This window comes from Galeopterus variegatus, unplaced genomic scaffold, assembly GCF_000696425.1.
Source record: "Galeopterus variegatus unplaced genomic scaffold, G_variegatus-3.0.2 Scaffold556, whole genome shotgun sequence".
Taxonomy (NCBI): Eukaryota; Metazoa; Chordata; class Mammalia; order Dermoptera; family Cynocephalidae; genus Galeopterus; species Galeopterus variegatus.
In genome coordinates, this window is record NW_007726667.1 from 414,640 (window position 1) to 442,268 (window position 27,629).

The 27,629-nt window shown below is 38.3% G+C and overlaps 1 protein-coding gene across 1 annotated transcript in view; it reads right to left on the reverse strand.

Moving 5' to 3' along the window:
• The window catches only part of AKAP13 (A kinase (PRKA) anchor protein 13), a 209,339-nt gene that overhangs the window by 99,672 nt on the left and 82,038 nt on the right, over positions 1-27,629 (reverse strand). The window contains exon 8 of the mRNA XM_008570017.1: positions 489-564. Within this exon, the coding sequence (XP_008568239.1) occupies positions 489-564 (76 nt within the window). The remainder of the gene's footprint in view (positions 1-488; positions 565-27,629) is intronic.

Below are 27,629 nucleotides of genomic sequence, written 5' to 3' on the forward strand. Positions count from 1 at the left end.
TGATGCCCTGGCCACACCTCAGCCCATTTAAATCAGAATCTTAGCAGGTAGGACCCATGCATCAGTATATTTTTAAAGCTTGCTCACTCAGATATTTCCAATGTGCAGACAAAACTGAGAACCACAAGTTTAGTCCTTAATAATATGTATATATAGTTTTACTAAATTAAAAAACCTGTATCATATGTACATGCACAGCACAGATGCCTTCAACAAATGAATCAATAAGTCATAAAGCCACACATGAAGTCTGTTACTACTAAAATGAAATTAAGGTAATTACATGTACTCATCTTTAATTGTGAGACAAAATGCCTACAATCCCAAATCATATATATCCCTTCCTCTGATTTACTGTATAACAAACAAAGGAAGGGCAGATCTCAAAATCAAATGATTTGTTATTAGAGTGGGACTTCAGCTCTAGAAAATGGACATTTTGGATGTAGTTATTCAGGCAAATTGGAAAACGAAAAATCTCTGCTTACCTGGGCTTTGCTTGGAAGCCAAAAGAGATACTGCATCAGGGCATGGCTGTATAGTACACCAGCTTTCTCGGTTTATCTGAAGGAAGAGGAAAACACTGAGTTTCAAACAGTAATGTGGGATGATTTTGCAGGTGCTGAAAGTATATCTACTGTACCAACACTACCTTTTTCTTTAATATTTTATTGTAAGGTGGGTAAAATTATGTCAAGAAAAAAAAACTTTTCACAATACAACCAAGGCAATCTGTATTCAATGAAGGCTCTAAAAAGACTGTTAATAAAAGTTAGGCATACGAAAGCAACAGGAAAAGATATGCAAAGAGGGAGGCTTGGTGCAGACCAAGGGTGGAATAAAAACGAAGTTAACAGATAAAACTGACCAAATATTAAAATACATATTTGATGTCCTAGTTTTCAACAAAAAAAAAACAAAAATAAGTTACAACAACCAACCATCTTAACATCGTAACCCTTGACTTTCATTAAATTTGAAGTAATTTTTTAAATTACCATAGAAGATTTCAACAGTCTCCTCTAATTAATAAAACAAGTACAGTAGACACAAAGTCAGCAAGGATATAGCAAACTTGAAAAACAAAAACCAATTTGACCTAGACAACACATACAGAACACTCCACCCAATAATAACACTATTTACAAGCACCCATGAAACAGTCATATTCTGTGGCATAAAACAAATCTCAAAATAAATAAAACAAACCTACATATTTTGTAGCATAGAACAAGTTTCAAATTTAACAGGATTAAAATCATAAAAAGTATGTTCCCTGACCTCAATGGCATTAACTTAGAAACCCAAAACAAAAGATATCTTGAAAAACCCCAAATATTTAAAAATTAAGAACACTTTCTAAATAACCCATGAACCAAAGATATATTAAGAATTAGAAAATATTTTGAATTGGATAAAAATAAAACACCACATATAGAAATCTGTGGGATACAACTCAAGCAATGCTTATAGCAAATTTTATAACATTAAATGCCTATATCACAAAAGAAGAAAGGTCTCAAATCAGTGATCTAAGCTTCTACCTTAAGAAACTAGAAGAAGAGCAAACTAACACAAAACAAGCAGGACACAGGAAAATAAAGAACACAAATCAATAAAATCGAAAACAGAAAAACAATAAAATTAATGAAACCAAAAGCTGGTCCCATGAAAAGTTCAATAATATCAACAAAACCCTAGCTAATCAAGAACAAAAGAAAAGTTATGAAATACTGGTATCGGGAATTAAAGAGAGACATCATTATAGATTCTACAGACATTGAAAGGGTAATAAAGGAATATTATGAAAAATTTACTGCAATAAATTCAACACGTTTGATAAAACGGAAACATTCCATCAAACTACACAAACTACCAAAATTCACTCAAGAAGACACACAGTTAACCTGAACACCCTTATTCTATTAAAGATATTATATTTATAGTTTAAAACTTTCCTATGAGGAAGACTCCAGGACCAGATTGCTTCAGTGGTGAATGCCACCAAACATTTAAGGAGGAAGTAATACCAATGCTACGCAAACACAGAAAATAGAAGAGGAAATAGTACACGGCTTATTTTGTGAGTCCAGCATCACCCCAACACCAAAACCAGACAAAGACATAAGAAATTACAGATCAATATTCCTCAGGAACACAGATGTAAAAATCTTAAATGAAATTTTAGATATACTGAATCCAACAACAGACAAAAGATAAACATTTCATAACCAAGTGGGCTCATCCCAGGAATGTAAGGCTGATTTAGCATTCAAAAAATCAATTTATTAAAATAGACCCCAAAACTCACAAACTAATGATCATCAATAGATGAAAGAATTTGGCAAAATCCAACATCTATTCATGATAAAACTCTCAGAAAGGAAATTCCTCAAACTGATAAAGGCATTAATAAAAAAAAAACCTATATCTGGGTGGCCAGTTAGCTCAGTTGGTTAAAGTGTAGCCTTACAACACCAAGGTCACAGGTTTGGATCCCACTACCGCCAGCCACCAAAAAACAAACAAACCCCCCCCCAAAAACAAAAAACCCCACAAACAAACAAATCCTTCAATTAACATCATACTTAGTGGTTAAAGACTAAATGCTGTCATTCTGCATTTAGGAACAAGACAAAAATGTCCACTCTCATCACCTTTATTCAGCATTGTTCTGGAGGTTCTTGCCAGTGCAGTAAAGCAGAAAAAGAAGTAAAATGCATACAAATGGAAAGAGAGAAGTAACATTTTCTTTATTCGCGGAAGGTACGACTATCTAGAAAATTCATGTGTAGGAAAACAAAACACAAAAACAATACTAGTTCTGGGGCCGGCCCGGTGGCGCACTGCTACAGTGCGCCGCTTGGGAAGCACGGCAGCGCTCCCGCCAAGGGTTCGGATCCCACATACAGACTGGTTCTCGCTCACTGGCTGAGCGAGGGGCGGGCGCAGCCCCGAGGGGTGCGATCCTGTTGCCGGTCCTGGTCCGGTACAGGCGCGACACTTAGGGTTGCGGTCTGTTGCCGGACACGAAAAAAGACAAAAAGGAAAAAAAAAAAAAAAAACAATACTAGTTCTGGGGCCGGCCCGGTGGCGCACTGCTACAGGGCGCCGCTTGGGAAGCACGGCAGCGCTCCCGCCAAGGGTTCGGATCCCACATACAGACTGGTTCTCGCTCACTGGCTGAGCGAGGGGCGGGCGCAGCCCCGAGGGGTGCGATCCTGTTGCCGGTCCTGGTCCGGTACAGGCGCGACACTTAGGGTTGCGGTCTGTTGCCGGACACGAAAAAAGACAAAAAGGAAAAAAAAAAAAAAACAATACTAGTTCTATATGCTAACAATGAACAATTAGAAATTAAAAGTAAAAACAATACCACTTAATAGAATATAAATAGAAAATAATTAGGGATAATTTTAAGAAAATATGACTAAGGCTTGTACTCTGAAAACTACAAACACTGCTGTGAGAAATTAAAGCAGGCTTAAATACAGAGATTACTATGTTCATAGATCAGAAAACTCAACAAATTCTCCCCAAATTGATTACATGATTTTAAGACTTCCTATAAAACCAACACTAATCAAGCCTGTGTGGTACTGGTGTAAAGACAGACATAATAGATCAATGGAAGAGAAGAGAGAATTCACAAGTAGACCCTCACAGATATGGCCCACTGATTTTGACAAAGATGCCAAGATATTTCAATGTGGAAAAGAACAGTCTTATGAACAAACATGCTGCTGCAACAACTCGATATCCATATGCAAACAAATAAAACTCCCCCAATCTCAAACCTTATACCATCTATAAAAATTAACTCAAAATAGATTATGTAACTAAATGTTAAAGCAAAAACTACAGATCTTCTGATGAAAACATAGGGGAACATTTTTTTGAGACCCTGGGTTAGGCAAAGATTTCTTAGTAACATAAAAAAAAAAGCATGGAAAAAACTGATAAATTCAACTACATCAACGTTAAAAACTTTTGCTCTTCAAAAGCCACTGTTAGGAAAATAAGAAGACAAACTACAGACTGGGAGAAAATACTTACAAAACACCTATCTGCTAAAGAACTCATACCCAGATTATCTAGAAACCAAACAAAGCGAAGCAAAAAAACTCCTAAAATGCAACAGTAGAACATGCTTTTTCAAATGGACAAAAGACTTGAATACACATTTCATCAAAAAAAATATAAATGGCTGGCTGGTTAGCTCAGTTGGTAGAGCTTGGTGTTATGACACCAAGGTCTATAGGGTTCAAATCCTCATACTAGTCAGCTGCCAAAAGAAAAAAAAAGCAGCAGCAGCAGCAGCAGCTATAAGAATCCCAAATAAGCACAGGAAAAGATATCCAACATCATTAATAGGAAAATACAAATTAAAAATCACAAAAAGATACCAGTAGATATCCATTGAACAGCTAAAATTAAAGACTGATAATTCCAAGAGTTAGCAAATGTGGAACAAATGGAACACAGAAACGGTGCTGGGAGAATGCAAAATAATACAGTACAGTCACTTGGGAAAACAGTTTAGCAGTTTCTTATAACGTCAAGCATATACTTACACACAATACAGCATCCCACTCATGGGTATTTACCCAAGAAAAATCAAAACATTTTCACAATAAGACTTGTCCTGGAATTTTTACAGCAGCTTAATTTATGACAGCTCTAAACTAGAAAGGGCCCAGATTGCCATCAACTGGTGAATGAATAAACGAATTGTAGCAGGTTCATATAATGCTACAGATCCACAAGAAGGAATGAACTTCTGACGCACACAACAACATGGATGAATCTCAAGAGTATTATGCTAACTAAAAATAAAATAAAATAAAGCCAGACACAAAAGACTACCTACTGTACTGTATGGTTCTCGCTATATGATATCTTAGAAAAGCTAAAACTGTAGTGACAGAAAGCATAGTGAGACAGCAAGCATATTAGTGATTAACAGGGACAGGAGGAGGAGACTGACTGCAAAGGGACAGAAAGAAAAGTTCCTGTCATGATGGGGAAGGGATTACACAATTTAAACATTTGTCAAAACTAAACAAAGTATAAACTTATACTGGTGAATTTTATTACATGCAAATTACACCTCAATAAAAAGCTGAAAACAAATACATTCCCAAAATAGAAGTATAAAATATAAAATAAGTTTTAGTCTTCACAACTTCCAAGCACCTCCTCTAATCGCATTAAAACTGGGATACTCAGCTGTAATTCTAAATAATATGAGTAGGAATCTCTAAACAAATTATCAAGTAGTTGAATATTTGTAATGCTCAAAGACAGAAGCTACAATTTTACTTAATGACCTCTAGAATATAGTATGTACCTACTAGCGGATTTCAGGTCACTTTGGTGAGAAGATACTAAACTACTCTGCTGATAAAGATCAACAATTTTACTGAATATGCTAAGTGGGATGAGGCAGAAAGCTAGGGAGACAATTTGTCAAATTATAACTGTGTGACAATAGAAGAAATGAAAGGAATGAAACTGCTTGCAAATAACTGAGCAAACCTAGAACCACATGGAAGAACACACCATATCATTTGCTCATTACAGCTATTTCACTATCACAGAAAGGGCAGGCAGTAGGGGCCAGGGGCCATCAATATTTCAATTTCTGTCATTTTTAGGCACTTGTGTGTTACATAAAGTGAGTTTCACATTTTACAAAATACATGATAAATAACAAAAAAATACTGAAAAACCAAAATTAAAATTAAGTAAAATCTCTTTAAATGAACTCACTAATTTCTAAATAGCAGTGATGAGAACACAGTGATGGAAACAATTCTCCATGGGTCTCTCACATTTCTGCAGGTCTTATGAGCAAAGACACTGACTGCCTTTCTCACAGAGACCATCTTTGCAAGAATGTTTGTATATCAATCGGCCTTGGAATATAAACATACTGTTTCCTTCTGAAACAAAGGGCAGGTTTCTTTACAGTCCAGTTAATAAAGTGTCTCTGTCAAGGGCAAAAGGTCATACAGGCTTACTTACTGCCCATTATAAAAATTCAGGTTTCTTAAGGTTGAGGTTTCTCAGCTGTAATACAGCATCTACCTGGGCCCCTCTATGAGACTTGTGAAGCAAGAGGAACCAACAAAAAGCTAATGGCTATGCTGCTTTCTGTGCAATGAGTAATAAATTTGTCTCTGACCTAGGAGTCCCATGACTTCAGCCAGTATCCATGAAACCAGGCAGATGCAAGTTCATTTGTAAGCTTGCAAATGAAGGTAGATTAAAATCTCAGACCCATCACAGTTCTTGACAATTAATACATATTATATTGTATTAAAACTTTTAAACACAGTGGCAACCAAAAATCTTTTCTAGTCTGGTGCTCATTACCTCCCTCCATGTCTCTTCTTCTTCTTTACTTTCTTTGCCTCAGAATTCAACTATAATTGTTTGAACAATCTGGGGGGCGGGGGGGGGTGCTGGCCAGTAAAATAAAGAATTAAGTTTTCTGGGTTATGGAGTTTTTTCACTTCTGTTTTTGTTTTTTTGTTGGCTGGTCGATTTGGTGTTATCAGCTCCACACTGAGCCAATTGGCCAGCTTGTCTAAACAATTTTTAATATTAAAATTAAACTGAATAAGTCTGGTAAAGTGTATTTAACATCTCCAAGAAAGATTTCTTGAAAAATAGAGTCGCTGTTTACCCTAGACAAAAATATTTAGAAAATAAAGGATTATCAAAATGAGACGACTAAAATATGGTACTGTGGATACCAATTTTTTGAATATCAAAATGCCATAATTGAAAGAAATGCTTTTTGTTTTTGTTGAGGGGGAGGGCGGGCGAGGGGTGTATGGCCAGTGAGGGGATCTGCACACTTGACCTTGGTATTATAACATCACGCTCTAACCAACCGAGCTAACATCGAAACCTATGTTTTCAATCACCTGACAGTTAATTAAAAATGATGCGCCCAGAAGGCTTGCTGTCCCTAAGTACAAAAGAAACTTAAGCAAATCTGAGATGCACTTCCCTCTTTTGAATTAGAATTCATTTACAAACATTTAAAAGTAAAACCTATCTTGAAAAATAGTAAGATTTCAGGTAATTCAGAACTCCCACACCAGGACCGGTAAATCTAGCACAAGAAGGCTTCCTAAAACTGTCTTGCTGTCATCTACACATTGACCAATCCACACAGCTAGCCAGCCATCATTTAGAGAGTACCCACTTTAGGCAAGAAACCAAAGTTACAGCAACAGAAAGATGAATAAGACATGATCCTGCTTACAATTTGCACAGTAAGTCCCAAAGATTGTAAGTACGAGAAACCCTTTTTAATTTTAAATGTCATGGGCTACATTGCCTCCACATCCCAGGATGACAGACGTATATATAACCATATGAGTCTATGGGTTATCAGACTCACAGTGAGATAACTCCACAGACTGTCACCTGTAGGCTGGAAAATACTGATTAGTTTGTGATCTACAATGGGTACACAAATAACTGAAATCCACAGAAGAAAGCCCCTAGCATAAAAACAATAATTTCTGCTTCAAAGATTTGTGAAAAGCTCAACAAAAGTGGTGGTATTTGAGGTAGGCCAGCCTTAAAAGCAGGCATTATGCTTGAGAGAGAGAGAGAGAGAGAGAGAGAGAGAGAGAGATGGAAAGGCAGGGAATTCCAGCTATCTGAAAAGAAGTATGAACAAAGCAGTTAAGACACGCCAGAGGGGCCGAGCCTGTGGCGCACTAGGGAGAGTGCGGCGCTGGGAGCGCAGCAACGCTCCCGCCGCGAGTTCGGATCCTATATAGGAATGGCCAGTGAGCTCACTGGCTGAGAGCGGTGTGGGCAACACCACACCAAGGGTTGCGATCCCCTTACCGGTCACGAAAAAGACAAAAAAAAAAAAAAGGACATGCCAGAGACGGACTTTGTATCATTTTGCGTTCCAGACTTCTCAAGAATTTGAGGAAAGCCATGGAATCCTCACCAAGGACACGCATGTGTATACGACAATCAGTGGTTCTGCTCATATCCTTATAGCTCAGATTAGAGACCTTTGCTTTAGATGTTTTTCAGGAGCACAAAAAGCCCAATGGTGTCCAGCAGTATAAACTGAGGAAAGAATAATAGATAATATGTCTATAATGAATCTAGGCTTCATTCTCTTGCAAGGGTGGAACCCCCCAATCACATCAGCAAGAGAATGAAAAGATGAGTGTTATACTTGAAAAATACCTTGAGAAGTGTACAGATAAAGTGGGATAGTGAGAAAGAAAGAAGCATGGAACACCTGGAACACACAGACTGGTGAGGATAAGCCTGAACTAGCCTAGTTCAGAGGCAGTGTGCACCTGGACTGGGGAGAATTCACAGCAATGAGAGAAAGAGGCATCAAAAATCCACAACTAACAGACATGGGAAATCCAGAGGGGAAGAAGATGATGATGGTCTCTATTTGCCTATGTTGAGTTTGAGATGTCAACATGTGTTGCAAATGGTTAAACAAGATTATGGAGGTTTGAGAGAAAGGCTGGGAATAGCTTAATTTGTTCTTGGGGTAACAGGTAAAAAGAGTGTACAAGAGAACCAACACACAGCACACAAAGAAAGAAGACACACTTAAGGTAGCATACGTGTTAGAAAATACACATTTGCAGATGGGGTATATCTTGCTTATGCTTATGCTTGCTGGCTTCTCACAAACACAAACACCACAAAGTAAATGTGCATTAGGAAAACGGAAATCAAAATCACAATGAGATATTACTTCATACCCATTAGGATGGCTATTATTTTTTTTAAAAAGAGAGAGAAAATAACTAGTATTAGTGAGGATGTAAAGAAATTGGAACTCTTGTGCATTGCTGTATGAATATAAAATGGTGCCGCCTCTGTAGAAAACAGTATGGCGGTTTCTCCAAAAAATTAAAAGCCAGGATTCGAACAGGTACTTGTACACCAACATTCATAGCAGCATTATTCACAATAGCCAGGTTGGGAAACAGCCCACATGTCCATTAACGGAAAACAAAATGTGATATATACTTACAATAGAATATTATTTTGCCTTAAAAAGGAAGGATATTCTGACACATGATGAGCCTTAGAGATATTATGCTAAGTGAAATAAAACAGTCACAAAAGGACAAATATTATATGATTCCACTTATATGAGGTACCTAGTCAAATCCATAGAAACAGAAAACAGAAGGGTGGTTGCTAAGGACTAGGGGGAGGGCAAAATGAGGAGTTATTATTTAATAGGTATGGAGTTTCAGCATGGGAAGGTGAAAAAGTTCTGGACATGGTTAGTGGTGATGGTTACACAATAATGTGAATGTACTTAATGCCACTGAACTGCATACCCCAAAATGGTTTAAATGATAAATTTTACGTTATGTACATTTTATTACAATTTAAAAAATGAGTGTGCAGCAGTTAGAGCTTGTTTTGAGAAAAGCAGTCAAGCAGCCCACATAGCCAGAGTCAGAGCCAGTAATCTACCAGATGCTACCAATCATGGTCAATGCCATTAACCAGAGGGCAAACTCCATATGCAATGAATGTGGAAAGAATGTCAAAACATGTATCAGCATTTTCAACCACATCCTGTATAACAGCAACACTAAGCATATCATATTCATGTGTGAAGAATATTGTGCTTACTATATAAGTAAGTTGCTTGAGAGATATACAAAACATGAATTACAAAACATGCCCCCCTCCTTCTGCCCTATTTCAGAATCATGATGTGGTAAATAAATCTGCCCTAGTCTCTGTTCTATTCATCAACAACTCCACTGTTTCTTTCTCACTCACATAACCCAGGCAACTTAAACACCACACTACGTGGCTCCATTTGAAATATTTTCAGTGTTTCCTGTAGTCCAGATTCAATGCCAGGCCCTGAGTATGTCTGTGGTAGAACATCTAAAACTTACACTGTAAGAAATCAAGAGCTACAAGATATTTCTGATTAGAGGAATGCTTGTTCTCATGTTACTCTCTTTTCCAAAATGTGACCTCTAAGACTGAGGTTTTTACACTAACAGATAAGCTGGTTCCTTGTACTGTCTTCCTGAACACGCTTCTTTGACAGTTCTGAGATGAGCATGGCAAAAGATCCTAATCAGCAGAAACAAGAGACAATAAGAAGAAACATCAGTGTTGGCACTGCTAATAATTTGAGTTTGAAGAGAAAAAAAATTAAGAGAATGATTATAAACACTTCTATTCAGATTTTGCCCTTATGGAATCATTGAGCTATGATCAAAACACAGGATCAACAATTGACTGAATGGGTAGGAGAGGGAACAGTCCAGGACAATTCAGAAATTTTATTTAGCAAGTAGCTGAAAATGTGGAAAACACAGATTTTGTCATTAATCATCCACATCTTTTGGAGAGATAAGACAACAAAACACACTTTTTGGCCCTGATCATATTTATGATTCTTTAGCTAAAAAATAAACTTGGTCACTGGTTTTCCTTTGTCCATAGTATCTCCCTGACAACCAGCTCATGGACACCACAGGCACTCAACATCCAAAGTTCTGGTGAGATATTAGCGCATACGGAACAAGGATAATGGAAGTTACCTCAGAAGAAACGCCAGGCCTATCTGGGTAACTTTCATGCCTGCCATGAAGCCTAAGGACTGCTTGTGATTACCTAAACCACACCCACGATGTGTTCCCATCAGTCTGAAAATAGAGCTGTACATATTTTCAGTGGTGAGGGAACTGCCTTTTGTTTCTGGCAGAGTTTCTGCTACTGTTTATATTTGAACATCCTAATAATACAGCTCATGGTTACACCCAGCCTTCCCAGCCACTGCCCGTATTTACTTCCTCTGCAACTGTCTCAGGAGATCCAGCCAGAGTTGCAAGGCTGAACAAAAGGAAGCAAAAACCCACTATCTGGACATATAAGCCAACACTTGAGTCAAAGTCTTTTCAAGGAATTAGCCTATAACTCAAAAAATATGCATGGTTGTCTTCAATCCTTAGTTTCTTTATGTCTTCTGTTTTGTTGCAATGTGGAAGTGCCTTAGAGCAAGAAAAAAAAATTATTATTATTATTATTTATTTTTTTTTTTTGCAGCTGACTGGTAAGGGTACCCAAAGCCTTGACAGTGTTACCAGCATCACATTCTCCCCAGTGAGCTAACCAGCCAGCCTGGGCAAGCAAGCTTTTAAAGGATGTGTATTTCTCTGGAAAATGATGCTAGATTTAGATTTAAAGCTTCTGAGCTTTAGCTAATGAGGTCATGTGGCCTGCCCAAGCACCATGGATGGGGAGAGGATTCTTCACCTCTATAAATATTTTCATTCAGTGTACACAAAACACTGTGGCAAATCTTTTAACCATTCAGCTAACATTCTGAATTACTAGCTACAAAATACGCACTCGATAAATCATCAGTAACATGAAGAATCACACTACTATTAGTAGTTATTTTTCCAGGTACCCAAAGTTATGAAATTAGTAAAAACAGAAGTGGCCCCTGGCTAGAATCATGTTAAGTCAGCCGTTAATCCCAGATTTTGATAATGATAATTTTGCGGTAAGTTTCTGATACCTATTGTGTCCTCTAAGAATGCTCATAATGAGCTGAAATTTAGTCAAATTCAGCTGAACCAAGTTAGGCAAAAGTGCTCATCAGTCATCAGCTTGTGGAATCAACACTAGTTTTTTGAAGGATGTTGAGAAAAATGGGCATGTTGGTACCAAAGGGCCCTAACCCTGCTGACAAATAAAGTTCTTCCACATCCCAGATTTAGCACATGATTCATAGTTACCAACCTCTTAATCATAAGAGTCAGAAGCTATGTACGCATCAGGAAAGGGAACCAGAAGAATGCCATATACAGAGGGAGAGGAATGTGATGTGGATACTGGGCTGGAAGAAAGAGGGTGGGTGACCAAGGAATATTATCCACTTAGGTTTTATTACACAGAAAAAATTTCAGAAAGGAGATAAGACTTAGGGAACACTAGGGGTTGATGATGGGATACAAAAGCTGATCTGAGGATGAAGACCAGTGTATCTATGCTTAGGGAAATCGTATGACAAGGTCTTGAAGCAGAAGAGCTACCATGAAACTAAGTACACAGAACTGACTAGGCAGGTCAGAATGCAGAATAAGCCAAAGAAAGTGTGTGGATGTAACAAAGAAAGAGAATTTTTTTTTTTTTTGTCTTTTTTCGTGACCGGCAACAGATCACAACCCTCAGTGTTGCGCCCGCACCGGGCCGGGACCGGCAACGGGATCGCAACCCCCGGTGCCGCGCCCGCACCTCGCTCAGCCCGTGAGCCGCAGGTCTGCATGTGGGATCCGAACCCACGGCGGGAGCGCCACCGCGCTCGCAAGCGGCACACTGTAGCAGTGTGCCACCGGGCCAGCCCCCAAAGAAAGAGAATTTTGAAGCTAATCTACAGTGAACTATCAGGATGGGAGGAATCGGAGTTGTAAATGTGGGAATACCAAAGTGACAGGCCCACAATCTAAACTTGGTGATTACTGCCATATTTCATTTCCGTGTTCAAACTTATCAGTACACTAAACACAATTTATGTAACATGATGCTTATGAATCCATACTTAAAAATCTTGAGAAATTAATTCATTCAATCAATTTATTGAGCTTGTGATATGAATTAGAGACATCATTCTGAGTGCTTAGATACATTAATGAAAAGATGAAAAATGACAAACTCCTTAGTATAAAAGAGCAAACTTCCACCTATAAAAATGGAGTGAGAACATGTACTTGATCACTTGAAAATTTAAGCGACACATGCACCCAACATAACTATTTTTTTTAAACACCAATAGAAAATACTAAAATTCAAAATGATTTTGTAGGGCCGGCCCGTGGCTCACTCGGGAGAGTGCTGTGCTGATAACACCAAGGCCACGGGTTCAGATCCTATATAGGGATGGCCGGTTGGCTCACTGGCCGAGTGTGGTGCTGACAACATCAAGCCAAGGGTTAGGATCTCCATACCGGTCATCTTTAAAAAAAAAAAAAAAAAGATTTTGTAGAAATAATTAAAGAACACTACTGAATGATTTTTATAAAATGGAACCAAAAGAGTTTTGGAAAAAAAATCTGCTAAAAATCATGTGACCAAAAAAATAAATAAAAATCGTGTGACAAAATGAACATATATGCTATCATGTACCTGTCCAAAGTGTTATAGAAGGAATTCCTGCACTGGGAAGAAATGCTCAAGATAACTTCTTTTTTTTCTTTTTTTTTTTTTTTAAAAGATGACCGGTAAGGGGATCTCAACCCTTGGCTTGGTGTTGTCAGCACCACGCTCACCCAGTGAGCAAACCGGCCATCCCTATATAGGATCCGAACCCGCGGCCTTGGTGTTATCAGCACTGCACTCTACCGAGTGAGCCACGGGCCGGCCCTCAAGATAACTTCTAAGACTTCTTCCAATATGAGAAGTCTATGATAGAAAAAGAACACATACATATAAATGTTGACATACACACATACACACACACAAACACACACAGTAATAAAAGAAGTCGGTCAACTCAAAGAGCAGGCCTATGAAGCAAGAAAAAACATGGACTTTGAAAACAGTCTGACCTGGGCTGCATCCTATTAAGATTATATATATGTTTGAAACACTATTTCAAAAAATTACACTATCCAAATCTGTTTTTCTGTAAAATGAGACAAAGACCAGGAATGTAAACATCAAATGCCAGTGTCTCACATCTGTTCGCTTCTTCCCACTTCAGACCACACAACCATTTTACTATGCCTGGACTACCTTAACAGCAGCCTAACAGATTCCCACACTGTCAGAATGGTCTTTTGAAAACACCAGTTGAGAAGTACGGTTTCCTCACCATGGCTGCCAAGGTCCCACCTATGGCCTTCTTGTACTACTCCCTGCTTGCTGCTCAGTAGGTTCTCGTCCGTCACAGTCATGGCCCTATCATCTCTTTCCTTCCTCAGGGCCTCTGAATTTGCTGCTCATCTTTCTAGAACACCTTCCCTTGGTAGAGCTTGTGTCTTTTCATCCTCTGGAAATCAGCTTTCTAACTGTCAGCACCTCAGAAAGACAAATATCTGAAGGCCATTTTATCTAAAATAGATCTTCTCATTATTCCTTATACAGCACCCTATACTCATTTCTGTCAAACCACTTGTAGCAATTTGTCCTTATTTGTTTCCCTTTTTACTGTCAGTCTTTAAGCAATAAGAAGATAAAGACTGTACCCCTTGGACTTAGCACCATGCCTGGCATGGAATAGGGACTTAATATTTTTTTTAATGTATAGCTCTCAATGATGTTGTCTCCTTCTGTATCTCCAAAGCAAAGACATTCACACCAAACGTCCCCATCTCATTTCAAACTGTAAACAGGGGTGTGTTTTTTTTTTTTTTTCCAGGACTTCTAGTGTCTATTTGTGATAAATGACTATTTTCTGAGAAGTTTTCTCTACTGAAAATCATTATGTAGTGGAAAGTATGGTACAAATAAAAGAATACAAACACCTTTATTAGCTGTGGCCTGGGGAGGTGGGGGAATCACTCACATTCTTTATACTCCTCACCAGGGCTCAAGAGAACCCTTAAGCTCTTCACATGAAAATGAGGTAAAACAGTCCCCCCGCCTGACAAATACGTCTCAAAACAAAATAAAGTGAATGGAAATGCTTCATTAAAACTGCAAAACAGCATCCATGAGGTCAAAGAGCCTATACTCCACTCATAAAGGCTTTCACACCGAGCTAGAGTGTAGAGTACTACATATTTTAGCATTATTTTAAACATATGACATTCCTTCTTGTCCTACTTAGACTGCAATTTTCTCTTTCTCTTTCTTCTCCTCCACCCCCCAGGTAAAATCAAAAGGCATCATACAAATAAAGCTCCTAGAAACTAGGCTCTCCTAAGTACATTGTATGAGGACAAAAACTTTAAAACATCACTGTGATCTCTTAGAGAAAATCACATTTCAGAGAGACTAAAATGAATAATATCTTTGAACAAGTGCAAAACGCCAAGTTACTAATTGCTGTCAGCCTAGGCCCAGCAAGTCAACCTGATGGTGATTATGGAGGGACAATGACAACACTCCACCACAAATCACAACTTCTCTGCCTAAGGCCTCGCCCAATGTGGTACTGAATTGGCTTCTGTGTCTAGCCTGCTGAGTCCATTCCTTAGCCTCACTCAACCAAATTAAAAAATAGGGAGTCTCAAGCAATAAACTGATAATAAGATAACTCCACTATTTCCTTGACCAGGGCAATATATTACCACTTTGCCTAAAATCAGGCCCATCCACACCCCAACGCCACACACATACACAATCTCACAAGTTCAGACACTGAGGTTCTTTTGGCATCTATGAAGCAACTTGGCTGGCTTCCAATTTCCACTGCCTTTGCCAGAAAATCACTAAACTTCCAAAAAGTGGTCCTAGAGTCGTCCAACATTCCCAGACTCCCATCTTACTGGCTGTAGGAGTTCTTACTAATTTTAGATTCACCATGACTTCTGTGAGCAATTAGCTATCCAGAGTCTCCATCCCTATCCTGCTTAGACACCCAACATCACTAATGCTGAGAAAACAAACAGATACAGCTATCAACAGTCAGAGCTACATCTGAAAAGCAGTCAAACCAAAAGGGCTGCTTTGCCACTTTAACAGGTTGACTAGAGAACCTTCCAAAAGAAATGAATGTTGTCTATCTTTCCCTCTACAGAATTGAGAGTGAGACAGCAGCAGAAAAACAGACAGAAAAGACTCAGACAAAAGACAGAAAGACTAAAAGAGGCTGAAAGAGAGGCCAACAGAGAAAAGAGACTCAGACAGATGGGGGCCGGGGGCGGGAGAGGGGACAGGATAACAGAGTCAACCCAGGGAAAAACGACTTTGAAGGTGATTTGTGATTTTCAAGAATATGAGGTTCCCTTGAGCTAAAAATCCATTTTAAAGCAAATAAAATTACATTTCAAGAGTAAGTGATTCAAAGCTGATTCCCAAGCACTCACTGTTTCTGTTCAGATACTCCTTTAAGAACCTTAAAATCACCCCCTCACCCTTCCACCCTCCACTATTCACACAGACTTCTCAGCCTTTCTCCCAATATGGGATGGTTGGGACATAGCTACTGGAATTTGAAGAGACAGAAAAGGCGGGAGAGCTTCAGAATGTATGAGGCGTGGCCTCCCTTACCTTCAGCAACACCACGTCCATGGTTCTGTCCACTTTGGAGATGTCACATAGGCTGTAGCGCCTCTTGTGTCGTTCATACATTTTGCCCAAATGCAGAAGAGAAGAGATAAAATGCAGGAAGTACACCCACTGTTAACTTGGGGACCAGTGTGCTCACACAAGTCCAGAGTTCCAAATTTCTCACGGTGAGCTGAAGACCTCTGCCTTCCAGACTCCTCTATACATAAAACCCTCAGAGGGTCAAAAAATGAATCGAAAAGAAACCAGGCAGAATCCAATGCCTGAACTGAGAACTTTCTGGCAATTTCAGAGTGCTGGGATGTCAAATTTATAATTCATAATATAAACAATAAATGCTTCCTGATGCTATACTTTGTGCAGATCTTGACTGAAAGAGAAGTGCACACCACTTCCATCACTGGCGATAACTCCAGTAGAAAAATTAAGAATGAACTGGCTAAGCATAACGGCTGACACACGTGGGGAAAAAACCCAAAGCAGGCAATAAAAATCCAGTATGTACTTTGCCAGGAAGAGTGAAAGAGAAAAAAGAAAAGAAAGAAAAAAAAAAAAAAAGACGACTCTATTTCAAAAGGATGACATAAAAAAAATTCATTAAATTCTGTTCTTGCTTAAAACAAAAACAAAGATAAGGAAAACCAGTATTTCCCTACAGAGAGAGAGAGGGGGAAAAAAAAGTGGAAGCTAGCAGATGCTTTTCAAAATAAAGAGTCTTCAGAGTCTGTCTCTTACTCACCAGGCAGTAGAGCTCGGTTTGGATTTAAGTTGAAAATAAAGACAGCAGAGTAAACTGGGGAAAAGAAGACCACTCCTCCTGCTCCACTCCCTCCCTCCCTCCCTTCTCAGTTCAGGCACTGGATTGGCGCCAGCCCTTCCCTGCTCAAGCCTCCTCCCCCTTCTTTCCTTCTCTGTCCAGAACGTCACTACATGCCCTTTCAGCTCTGCACCCACAGCCTTGGAGGTTTGAAAACCTAACCCTAACTGCAGTGGTGGGAACATGATTCATCTACAGACGAAGAAGAGAAAAACAAGTCTTCCTTTTCCAACTCACTTCCTCCTTCTCCTCCTCCTCACACCGTGCCTATGAAAAAGGCTCTGTCTGGCAAGGCAAGATGCAACTCGAGTCCTTTGATGTCCTTTGATGAAGGTAAGTATGCTAATAAAGGAGGTCATCCTAAACACAAGCATGTACAACAGATATTTCACGAAGTACAGAAAACTGAAACTACCCAAAGCATACACTATCCCTCTGCCAAATGCAAACCAATGATTTAATATGAGAAAAATGTTAGCCAAATATTTCAAAGTTATGTCTCTAGGATTTAGAAGTGGCTACAAAAGTGTCTGACAAGGTTTTAAAATCATCAAGAGTTAAGCTTTTTTTGGCAGGGAGAGGAATGATGGAGAGGCTTTAAAGAAAATTAAAAAGAGGGGGCTGGCTAGTTAACTCTTGCTTAGAGCATGGTGTTGATAACACCAAGGTCCAGAGTTCAATCCCTGTACTGGCCAGCTGACAAAAAAAACAAAAAACAAAACAAAAAGAAACCATAAAAACAAAACGAAAACTAAATAGAAAAGGAAGAATGGGTTTGTGTGTCTTAGTATTTTTTGTGACTACAAAGAGTCACCTGGCTGGGACTTCTTTCCCTGTCGATGCTTTCATTCACATTAACTGAGCCTTGTGTGTACTCTGTTCCTTCATTTGCCTGTTTTCTTACTATTCCAGACACTTCTAGCCCCCACCCTATCCAACAGTCCCGGGGGCAGATCTATTCCAGAATACATTCTCACTTCAGCCATTCTCTCAACTTGGATCATAAATGATTTGGGAAGGAAAAGGAGGAGGAACTGAGGGATGCAAAAAGCAGAAAGGAATGAATGGGGTAAAAAAAGAAAAAGAAAAAAAAAATTATTCTTTCCAAGAGCTAGTGACATTTTTCTTGAGAAGGCCAGAGTAGTCCTTAGCTAGACCTGGAGAGCGTGAATACAGGGATTCAAATATCACAACAGAAAGGAAGAAAAGAGATTTATTACTTAGATTTCTGGCAACATTGCAAACAAAGTTGGTGAAAAGGTTTCTCAGAAGTATAGAAGGTCCGAGAAGTCACTATTTCCTCAGGCTTGGCATTCAAGTTGCTAACCAGCTTAAATGAGAGAAATAAAGCAAACCCTGCTAAGAATGCAAGCATTTTTCTCATCTATTAATACACCACAGCTACAACTAGAACCAAGTAAAACCTTTTCCCCCACCCCTCTCAGGTTAATCCTATGCAGGAAGGTAGATAACCCCTCCCCTTCCCACACCCTAGTAAGCCTTGACTCTGTAATGTTCTCAACATGTATAGTGAAACAGATGTTGCTTTTCATTAGAGATGATGCTAGAAAACAGTAGAAACAAGATGATTAGAGAAATTTTAAAGTTGTAAATAAAATTCTTGCTCAAGCTTACCAAAAGCGTGAGAACCTGACCAGGGATTTACAAATACTTTCAAATTATGTGGTTTAGGGTACAGATAGAAAGATCCTTTAGGCTTTAGCATATAGAAAAATTGATAGTTTATTATCTTTTCTGTATCAACTTTCACCAAGCTATAATTTAGAACTCTTTCTCCCCACATGAACACAAACCTGCCTCCCCTGTGTCTTCAATATGGTTTGTTCCTCACTGCCACTCCCTTCTGTTTTAATTAGAATCAAATGTTTCCTGCTTCCAAGGTTCCCAGGCATCTCTCTAGGGATCAGAGATGTTTTAATCACCATAAAGCCTTTCCACCCCACCCTAGTGACTTAAATGTAGATAATCTACATCGATTTAACAGATATTTTGTGTCTTGCAGTGGAGGCAAACAATAGAAACAAATAACAAGGTCTCTGTCCTCAGGAAATTTACGTAATTAGAGAGAAATCTGTTTCAAAATAATATAATTTCCCAAAATAGTCCAGACTACTGTTTGAGACATATAGATTATCTATTTTATTTCTGACTGTCTGCTGGCTTTGTGCTATAGGCTGGAAACCTAAATTTCCTACCCTTTCTGCACACATAAACATATTAAAACACATTCTGTTCCCTCTTGGAGAACAAATGCCAAATGGGGGGGAAAAAGTCTGTTTTGTTTTCCCCTCTGGATCTGCGCAGCACTACAAAACAGAAGACAGAATCTGTAGTCTTGTGCTTTGCTGCTGATGTGACAATTTCAAGTTTTTATCAAAAACATCTGGAACCACTGAGCAGTTATTCTGTTAAAAATGTGAAATACGCAACCAATCAGTTCATATCTAAACCAGAGCTGAGAGTTAACAAATTTAAAGGAGATCTCCCCTTTCAATTTTCGGAACTTACAGTAAAATGTTTATTATTTGCAACCAATCAGTTCATATCTAAACCAGAGCTGAGAGTTACAAATTTAAAGGAGATCTCCCCTTTCAATTTTCGGAACTTACAGTAAAATGTTTATTATTTATAACCACTTAGAATAGTAGTTATTTACAATATTAATTATATGTACATTCTCTTTGTGTCCTCCATCCACAACAAGGGGTCCCAAATTGTTCAACAGAAACAAGCGTGTTTCTATTCTGCCTCAGGCTACAGGCCCAAAATACATTCTTCAAGATTCCGGAAAACAAAGTATAAAAATATTTTATGTTTCTTAATTTAACTATAGCATTCCTGTTCATGAATTAAGTTGTCTCTTGATTTGCTGAATTATAAGATCTAACCCAAATTATTTAGGCATTCTTATAGGTCAACACTGTCTGCCTCCCTTTACTTTCAAGTCAGGGCAGAAGACTGTCTGAAGTCCCACAGCAGTTTCTGAATTAGGACACCACCTAGTGGGTATGCTGAAGACCCAAACGGAAGGCTACCACGATGTGTTTTGTTTTGTTTTTTTGGCAGGACGGCTGGGGGAAGTGGGTGAAATCCACTGCTACTAAATATTTTTACTGAAACCCCAAAGTGAACATAAAGTAGCAGCATGTGACTGGGTGGGCACTGGTTTAATAACCCACCAATGATCAATTTAGTCTCTGCAGGGAACACAAGGTACTAAAGTGAAAATCAAAGGTTCTTTCTTTTGTAGGTGTGCCACTACCTCACTGAGCAATCTGAGATCTATTAGTTTGACTCTCCAGACCGAGATTTCCAGAATGGAAAAATGAGAGGGGTTCAACACTAGGTCATATCTGAAGTTGCTTTTTGCTCTAATATTATATATTGTTAATCTGAGACTAAGAAATCTTTATCACCTGCCATATAGCTCATAGAATATAGGTGGACTCAGAGGAGAAAGACAAAGGAATTGAGACACTATCAAAACCTGTAGAAAACATAATTCTTGCATAATTATATTTTCCACCTCTACTCTTCACGTGAAATGGGAAGGAAGGAAAGGTTTACCACAGTCAACGATTTTCATTAATCTATTATTTCACTAACTTAAAAATAGTGAGTCATCCAGAGTTACACATTTGTTGGTGGCAAAATTTACTAGAATATAGGTAGTGACATTTAGCCTTCACTTAAGCAACTCCTGTCTGCTTAGAATAACAGATTGCTTCAAATAAGATGAATATTTGAGAGATGAAAGAAGAAAATTACTTATAATGGCTACAAAGTCATTGTTTACATCTAGGATTTCTTTTTTAATTTCAACTTAGGAGTTAAGCAATGCTGATCCAGACACTGACTCACAGATTTGAAGGTTCCAAGAAGGGTAAAAGGGTAAAAAAAAAAAAAAAAAAAAAAAAAGAAGGGGAGGCCTAGAGGGCCATCAACCAGTTATTCTCTTTTCAAATTAGGAGCAAGAGGCATCAAATAGTTCCTTTGCCTTAACCTTTTACTGCCTTCACAATAAGAAACCTTAAGACAATTATGCTTGAAGCAGCAAATTGTTCGACAATAGCAAATAGCAACAACAAAAATAATGACAACAAAAAGAAATCAAGATAGAAGAATATAAGAAAAAAGAGTCTCTTCACAAACTTGTGTCCTTTATAGGAATCAGGTCTCATAAAATAAGCAAACAAATGTTAAATGTTACTAAAATTAACAACAGCTTTGTAAAATAAAAGGAAGGAGGACAAAAGAAAGGACAGCATAATCATAACGTCAAATGGAAAAATAGAGGATAGTTTATTCTTTAGGACAGGTCTTCTAGAGCAAGATTTATTAATAACAACATTTACTGAGTAACTCTAGTTTGCCAGGTGTTTCCACATGTATAATTTCATTTATTCCTCATAAAAAGCTGCAAGGTAGAATATTACTGTCTATAGGTGAGGAAAAGTAGCACTCAGATTAAATTAGTTGTAGAAGATCATACAGCTAATAACACAAGTTTGCATTAAATTCAGTTCTGTACATTTTCTTTCTTTCCATTACATACCTTATTTTGCCACTTGAGAAATCCCCCAAATTAAAAGAAATGAAACCGTTATGAAAAGAAAAAAAAAGCTAAAGTTGAGGAAAGAAAACTTAGAATTCTCATTACTCATCATTAATATTCTTATATTTGATTATTTTACATAAATGCCAATAGACAGAAAAAAGATGTTATTTATTTATTTATTTTTTTAAAGATGACCGGTAAGGGGATCTCAACCCTTGGCTTGGTGTTGTCAGCACCACGCTCAGCCAGTGAGCAAACCGGCCATCCCTATATGGGATCCTATCCCGGGGCCTTGGTTATCAGCACCGCACTCTACCGAGTGAGCCACGGGCCGGCCCAAAAGATGTTATTTTTAAAATAAAAATGATAGGTGAAAGTACAGGTAGAAAGTGTCATTACATTAAACAGACAACTTGTTTGTCAACAATTGATACTTGAAATTTCAGTTTTCTAAAAGTTCCTCATTACAGCAATATCTTACATAGAATCAGAATGAACACAGCAAACAGACTAAAAGATCTCTGGATATTGACAATTGTCATCTAGGTCTTCTTTAACATGAAAGGGCACGCTAATCCTAGTTTTTCCTCTTTGGAACAAACATTAGTTATTTCTTAGAGCGGCATTTCCAACATTTGCAGATACCCATCACAACTCACCACCCTCCTCAAAACTTCTCTTTCGAATCACAAATCCCACAACTGTTCCTCATGTAACAGGGTACCTGACGGAGTGCTCTCTAAGTGATGCAGAAGCCCAAAAGAAAATCCTCTGAAATGGCGTACACGGGAATGATGATTAAGATCAGATTGGTTTTCTTGACATGAATACCACACTGATACAAGGACAAGCTTATAGTGAAATAAGCTCACTTCTCATTATCTATTTTTCAGTTTGACTTAACATCAAAACAGGTCTCCCCCACACTATAATCTTGTGATTTTATTTTAAAACCCACTTTATGTCTTCCTGTGCTAAATTCTCTCATTTGTTTTAGGTTACCATTTTAGCCTAACAAAACTATCTTGAATCTAGATTGTCACTGAAATAACAGCTGTTCCTCCGAACTTTGTATCGTCTACAAATCTGAAGAGCAAGGCTAACAACAGAACCCCGAGGTATGCCACTTAAAGCCTCCCTTGACAGTATGTCTGTCCATCAATGAGCATTCCTGAAAAAATGCTGTTCCATCATTTATAGAGCCAACTGAATTATGAGTCACATTTCTCCATCTTCTTTACAATATGGAACAATTGGTAAAATTTCTTGCTGAAATGAATAGATACTAGATCTATGGCATTCTCCTCTTCAACCTAATAACCCTATCAAAAAGGGAAATGATATGCTACTCATACAGTGTACTGTTTGATGACCAACCATTCCTCTATGTTGTCATGAACCCTAGTTGAAACCAGACCCCAAGGACTGTCATATCTGATAAACTATAAGCTGTATTTATTGTTGTTTTTTAATGTTCCAGTAACATTTCTTTTTAGCATGACCATAAGAACATCACATAAAACAGTCCAGCACTGACAAATAAAAACAGAACAATGGGTACTCTAATGTTTTTCTTCATATTGGTACAATGCTACAAGAATTTCTTTGTACATGTAGAAATCTTACCAACGTCATAAAGATGTAAATGCAAGCTTTTATTTGGGTAAAATAACTATGAATAATAGCATCCCTTTTTTCCTGTAAGGCATTAATGGTAATAAGGATATGCTCTCTCCACCTTTTCTTATTTCTTAAACATGCTAACTATACTACCAAATAGTCAATTAAAATGAATTTACATCTTTTTGTTCTTTTTCTTTTTTTTTTTTTTTAAAGATGACCGGTAAGGGGATCTTAACCCTCGACTTGGTGTTGTCAGCACCACGCTCACCCAGTGAGCGAACCGGCCATCCCTATATGGGATCCGAACCCGTGGCCTTGGGTGTTATCAGCACCGCACTCTACCGAGTGAGCCACAGGCCGGCCCTTTTTGTTCTTTTTCCCACAGTTTGTACATATATTTACTAGTGCAAAAAGTATATGAGCTTGAGACAAAACTTTTGGTAAAAAACTCCATTTCAGATGGTAATCTAGATCTTGAAAAATATTTTTTTACTTATCAATTTTTAAACAGCTTTACTGAGGAATAACTGACATACAACACACTGTACATATTTAAAATATACTGAATATTTTGTAAACATTTAATTTTTAAATTGCATTTTCAAATTCCTAAAGTTTGAAATATACAATTCCTATAGTTTGAAAATACATTAGCTTTTTAAAACCTGGAGTGCCAAGAACACTAGAAATGTCAAAATGAATAACAGTAACAATTTAAACATCCACCAAGAAATTTCACATGGAAAACTCATAACGTTTGACTGTACACTGCAACTTCACATGTCACTGTCCTAAATCTTCACCAAACTTTTCAGTAAATGAAGTTCAATCATTAGACAAATCTTTGTGGAACACCTATGCTTGACACTGAGGATACAGCAGTGAACAAGATAAACACTGAATAATCACAATCATTTGCGAGCAGTGTTAGGGTACTATAAGAACATACTCCGAGGGCCAAGAAAGGTCTCCTGAGGAAATACCAACTAATCTGAGACTCGGTGGATGAGCGGAAATCAACCAAGCAAAAGGTCTATGTGTGTATGGTAGTGCAGGGAGGCTGGGAAGGAGAGCTAGAGAGAAACTGATTTGGTATACAGGTTCAGACAGAAGACTGAGTGCTAGGGACCAGAGGCAAGAAGGAGAGCAGTGGCAAAGGATGAGGCCTAAAGAGTAGGAACAGGTGGATTCTAGGTGAACACCTTACTTGTATTCACTACAGTAGGAAAAGCATTTGACTTCTTGTTGGCAAAAGAAAGGCATGATCACTTCTGCATTTCAAAAATTTTTTTTTCTGGGGGTTGGGGGTCAAGAAAAATATTTTTCTGGAATTTGCTCAATGTACAGAGAAAGCAAGACTACAGATAGAGAGATTAGTTACAAAGCTGTTACAGAAGTTGGATGAGTTGATGCTAGCTTGAATTCAGGTGATTAAAGTGGAGATTAAGAAAAGAAATTGAGAGTCCAAAGGCATTTAACATTAATAGCATATTGGCCACTGGGGGTGAGTTCTGTCTGTATATTCAACTCTTTCTAGTTTTCTCTTCAGACGTTTTTCCCTTTAGAGAAAGTTCCTCAAGTGAATCTTTATATAATGGTTGCTGTAGGATTGCTAACCTGGTAATAAATACCTTACATTGTGAGAACTTTGAGAAGTAAATACAGCATCAACAGAGAAAAGCTCACTCTGCTAACATGAAGTGGGTTCTATGCAACATGTATGACTATCCTTTTGTACACTTTTGATTCTGTCAAGGAGATCCTGCCAGAAACCAAGAGAATACCTGAGTGTACACACTGCTATCCTGGTGGAAGATATGGACAAAGGTTTGAGAATAGCTACAGGAGGGAAGCAGCATGGACAAAGAGTATTTTGCAAAGGAAATGGAAAAAGAAGGGAAGAGCCAACAAGTAAGAAACTCCCTTTCCATATGATCTTCTATGGAGATAACAGCAAATGCCATTCTATAAAACAAAGGCAATGAGGAAAAGGGAAACAAAGCTGACATTTACTGACCAAAATTTCCTAATGGGATTTTGTCATCACCAGCATGTCATGGTCAATTAGTAGCAAACTAGTGAACAGTAGCCAAATTTATTTATCCGCTTGACAAATAAAAGTATTTAAGTGTCTGCGGTTGTTGAGTTGCTCTAAAAGGTGTTACAAGAGATGCAAAAACGCATGAGACATTCCTGGGTCCTCAAGGAAAATACAGCAGGGGCAATTACATGGGATACAAATACAAGACAGCATGGGTAGGCAGTAGAGATGAAATGCAGAATTTCAAAAGTAATAAGGATCTCTGGCTGAAGTGATTAGGAAGAAAAGTTTCATAAAGATGATGGTTTAACAGAAAGGGAGGGGAAAAGAGAAAATGGGAGGGAGGAGGCAGGTCCCACCTATGAAGAGTGTGAGCGAAGGTAGCGGATATTAATGACACAGGAATAGCAAGATGTCTCCTTACATGCATCAGATTCATGTAAGGGAGTGCTATGACATTAGGCTGGAAAAGCATTAACAGCCTAGATTATAAAAGCGTACGATGTCATGCTAAAGAGTTTAGACTTGATTTAGAGGCAACTGGGAACCAGTGAAGATGTCTGAGCAGAGAAGTTGATATGACTTGTGCTGTCATTCAGGAAGGCAGTACAAAAGTCTTTAGCTTCATCCAATCTAATCTCCCTTGTCTGGATTTCATAATGCTCCATGATCCTCATCTAATCTATTTTTCTACTATTCCTCAAGATAAGGATATGGCTGGTGTCTCAAGGTTCCAAAATTAGGATGTGGTTCTTCCTACTACAGAGATCTTCGCTCTTACTTAGAACAATCTCAGTTTCTGGAATTCCCTCCCTTGTCTGTCTGTCTTAGCCAAAAATCCACCCTTCAAATCCCACTTTCCTAATTCAGCTCTCTCTGCCTGCTCTAACCCTCCTTATAACTCTCTCCTTTGAACTACCATGGTTACTGTGGTGCTCAGACTCTGATGCACTGACTTATGGTATCCTGTCCTGCACTGTTCATTGTTCCTGCAAACTGGTCTGACTCTAAATACATGATGAGCTCCTTAAAGGCAATAGCCATTTCTTAAATTTCTCTCCCAGAGTGCCAAAAACATCACAAGACATCCCAGGGCCAGGTGACTAGCTGCTTATGCCTTTGTTCACTACCACGATCACAATCCTAAAACTTTTCCAATTTCTGATCAACTTTAGTTATTAAGCAGTGAGAGAAAAAAATTTGTCAGTGTTAACATATACAAAAGGTGAGTAGTATCAAAGAGTTTTCAAATTAAGAGGATCAAAGTCCTGGCCAGACATGAAAACTCCTGTCCAAAATAACCATAACCTTAAGAAAATTTTGAATCCCATATAAACTGAAAATGTATTCCTTTAGGAAATTACTCAAGTTACTCTTATTTTTCTCTTCATGACAAAAAGAATAGCTCTAGCACAGTCAGACAAGCCAAAAGATGACTCAGCTTCCCGTGGAAGACTTGCCTCAGCCCTCCAGGCAAACACACACCACCATAAGGTCATGCTTTCCAAAAAACGTAGAGGTACAACTTGTTCTTATTATTATCAATTTCCCCAAAGACAAAGCAAAGGGGAAAAGAGAAAAATCCGTCATGAAAAAGCCTACTTTTCAGCACTACTGCCAGGTTAGTTTTGGCATTCACTCATCCTCAACACAATAAACCTGGTTCTGCTCATATAGAGACTACTATGTGGAGCTTGTATTTTGAAAATTTTATTCAACTACAACAGATATCTTAATATTCTGGAAAATTTAAGGAAGTACAACACAACTCTGTTTACCTCACATTAGATGGTGAGAATTTGTTTTGTAAGGGTTGTTTAAATATATTTAAAAAGGAGGGAATGCCCCTTCATATACACACAAGCAGAGCTGTCTCATACAGTAAACATCAAAGAAATGAAGGGATGACCTAGTGGCTTAATGTCTCTTTTAACCTAGCATAGTGGTTAACAGCATGAACTCTAGAGCCAGACAGGCTAAGCAAGTTACATAAGTTTTCTGTTCCTAAGTTTCTGACCTGTAAAATGGGGATCAAAATAATAAAGGCAAATAGTAAAAGAAAAGGGATGTTATGAGGAATGAATGAATATATGCAAAGTATTTTGTATAGTGCTTGTGGCATAAGTACTGTATTAATTGCTATATTACTTTTATTTTATGATCATTACATTTTATCTTTAAATGAAAAAATTTTTTAAAAAGAGGCATTTAATGGGCCGGCCCGGTGGCGCACTGCTACAGTGCGCCGCTTGGAAAGCATGGCGGCGCTCCCGCCGAGGGTTCGGATCCCACATACAGACCGGCCGCTCACTGGCTGAGTGAGGTGCGGGAGCAACACC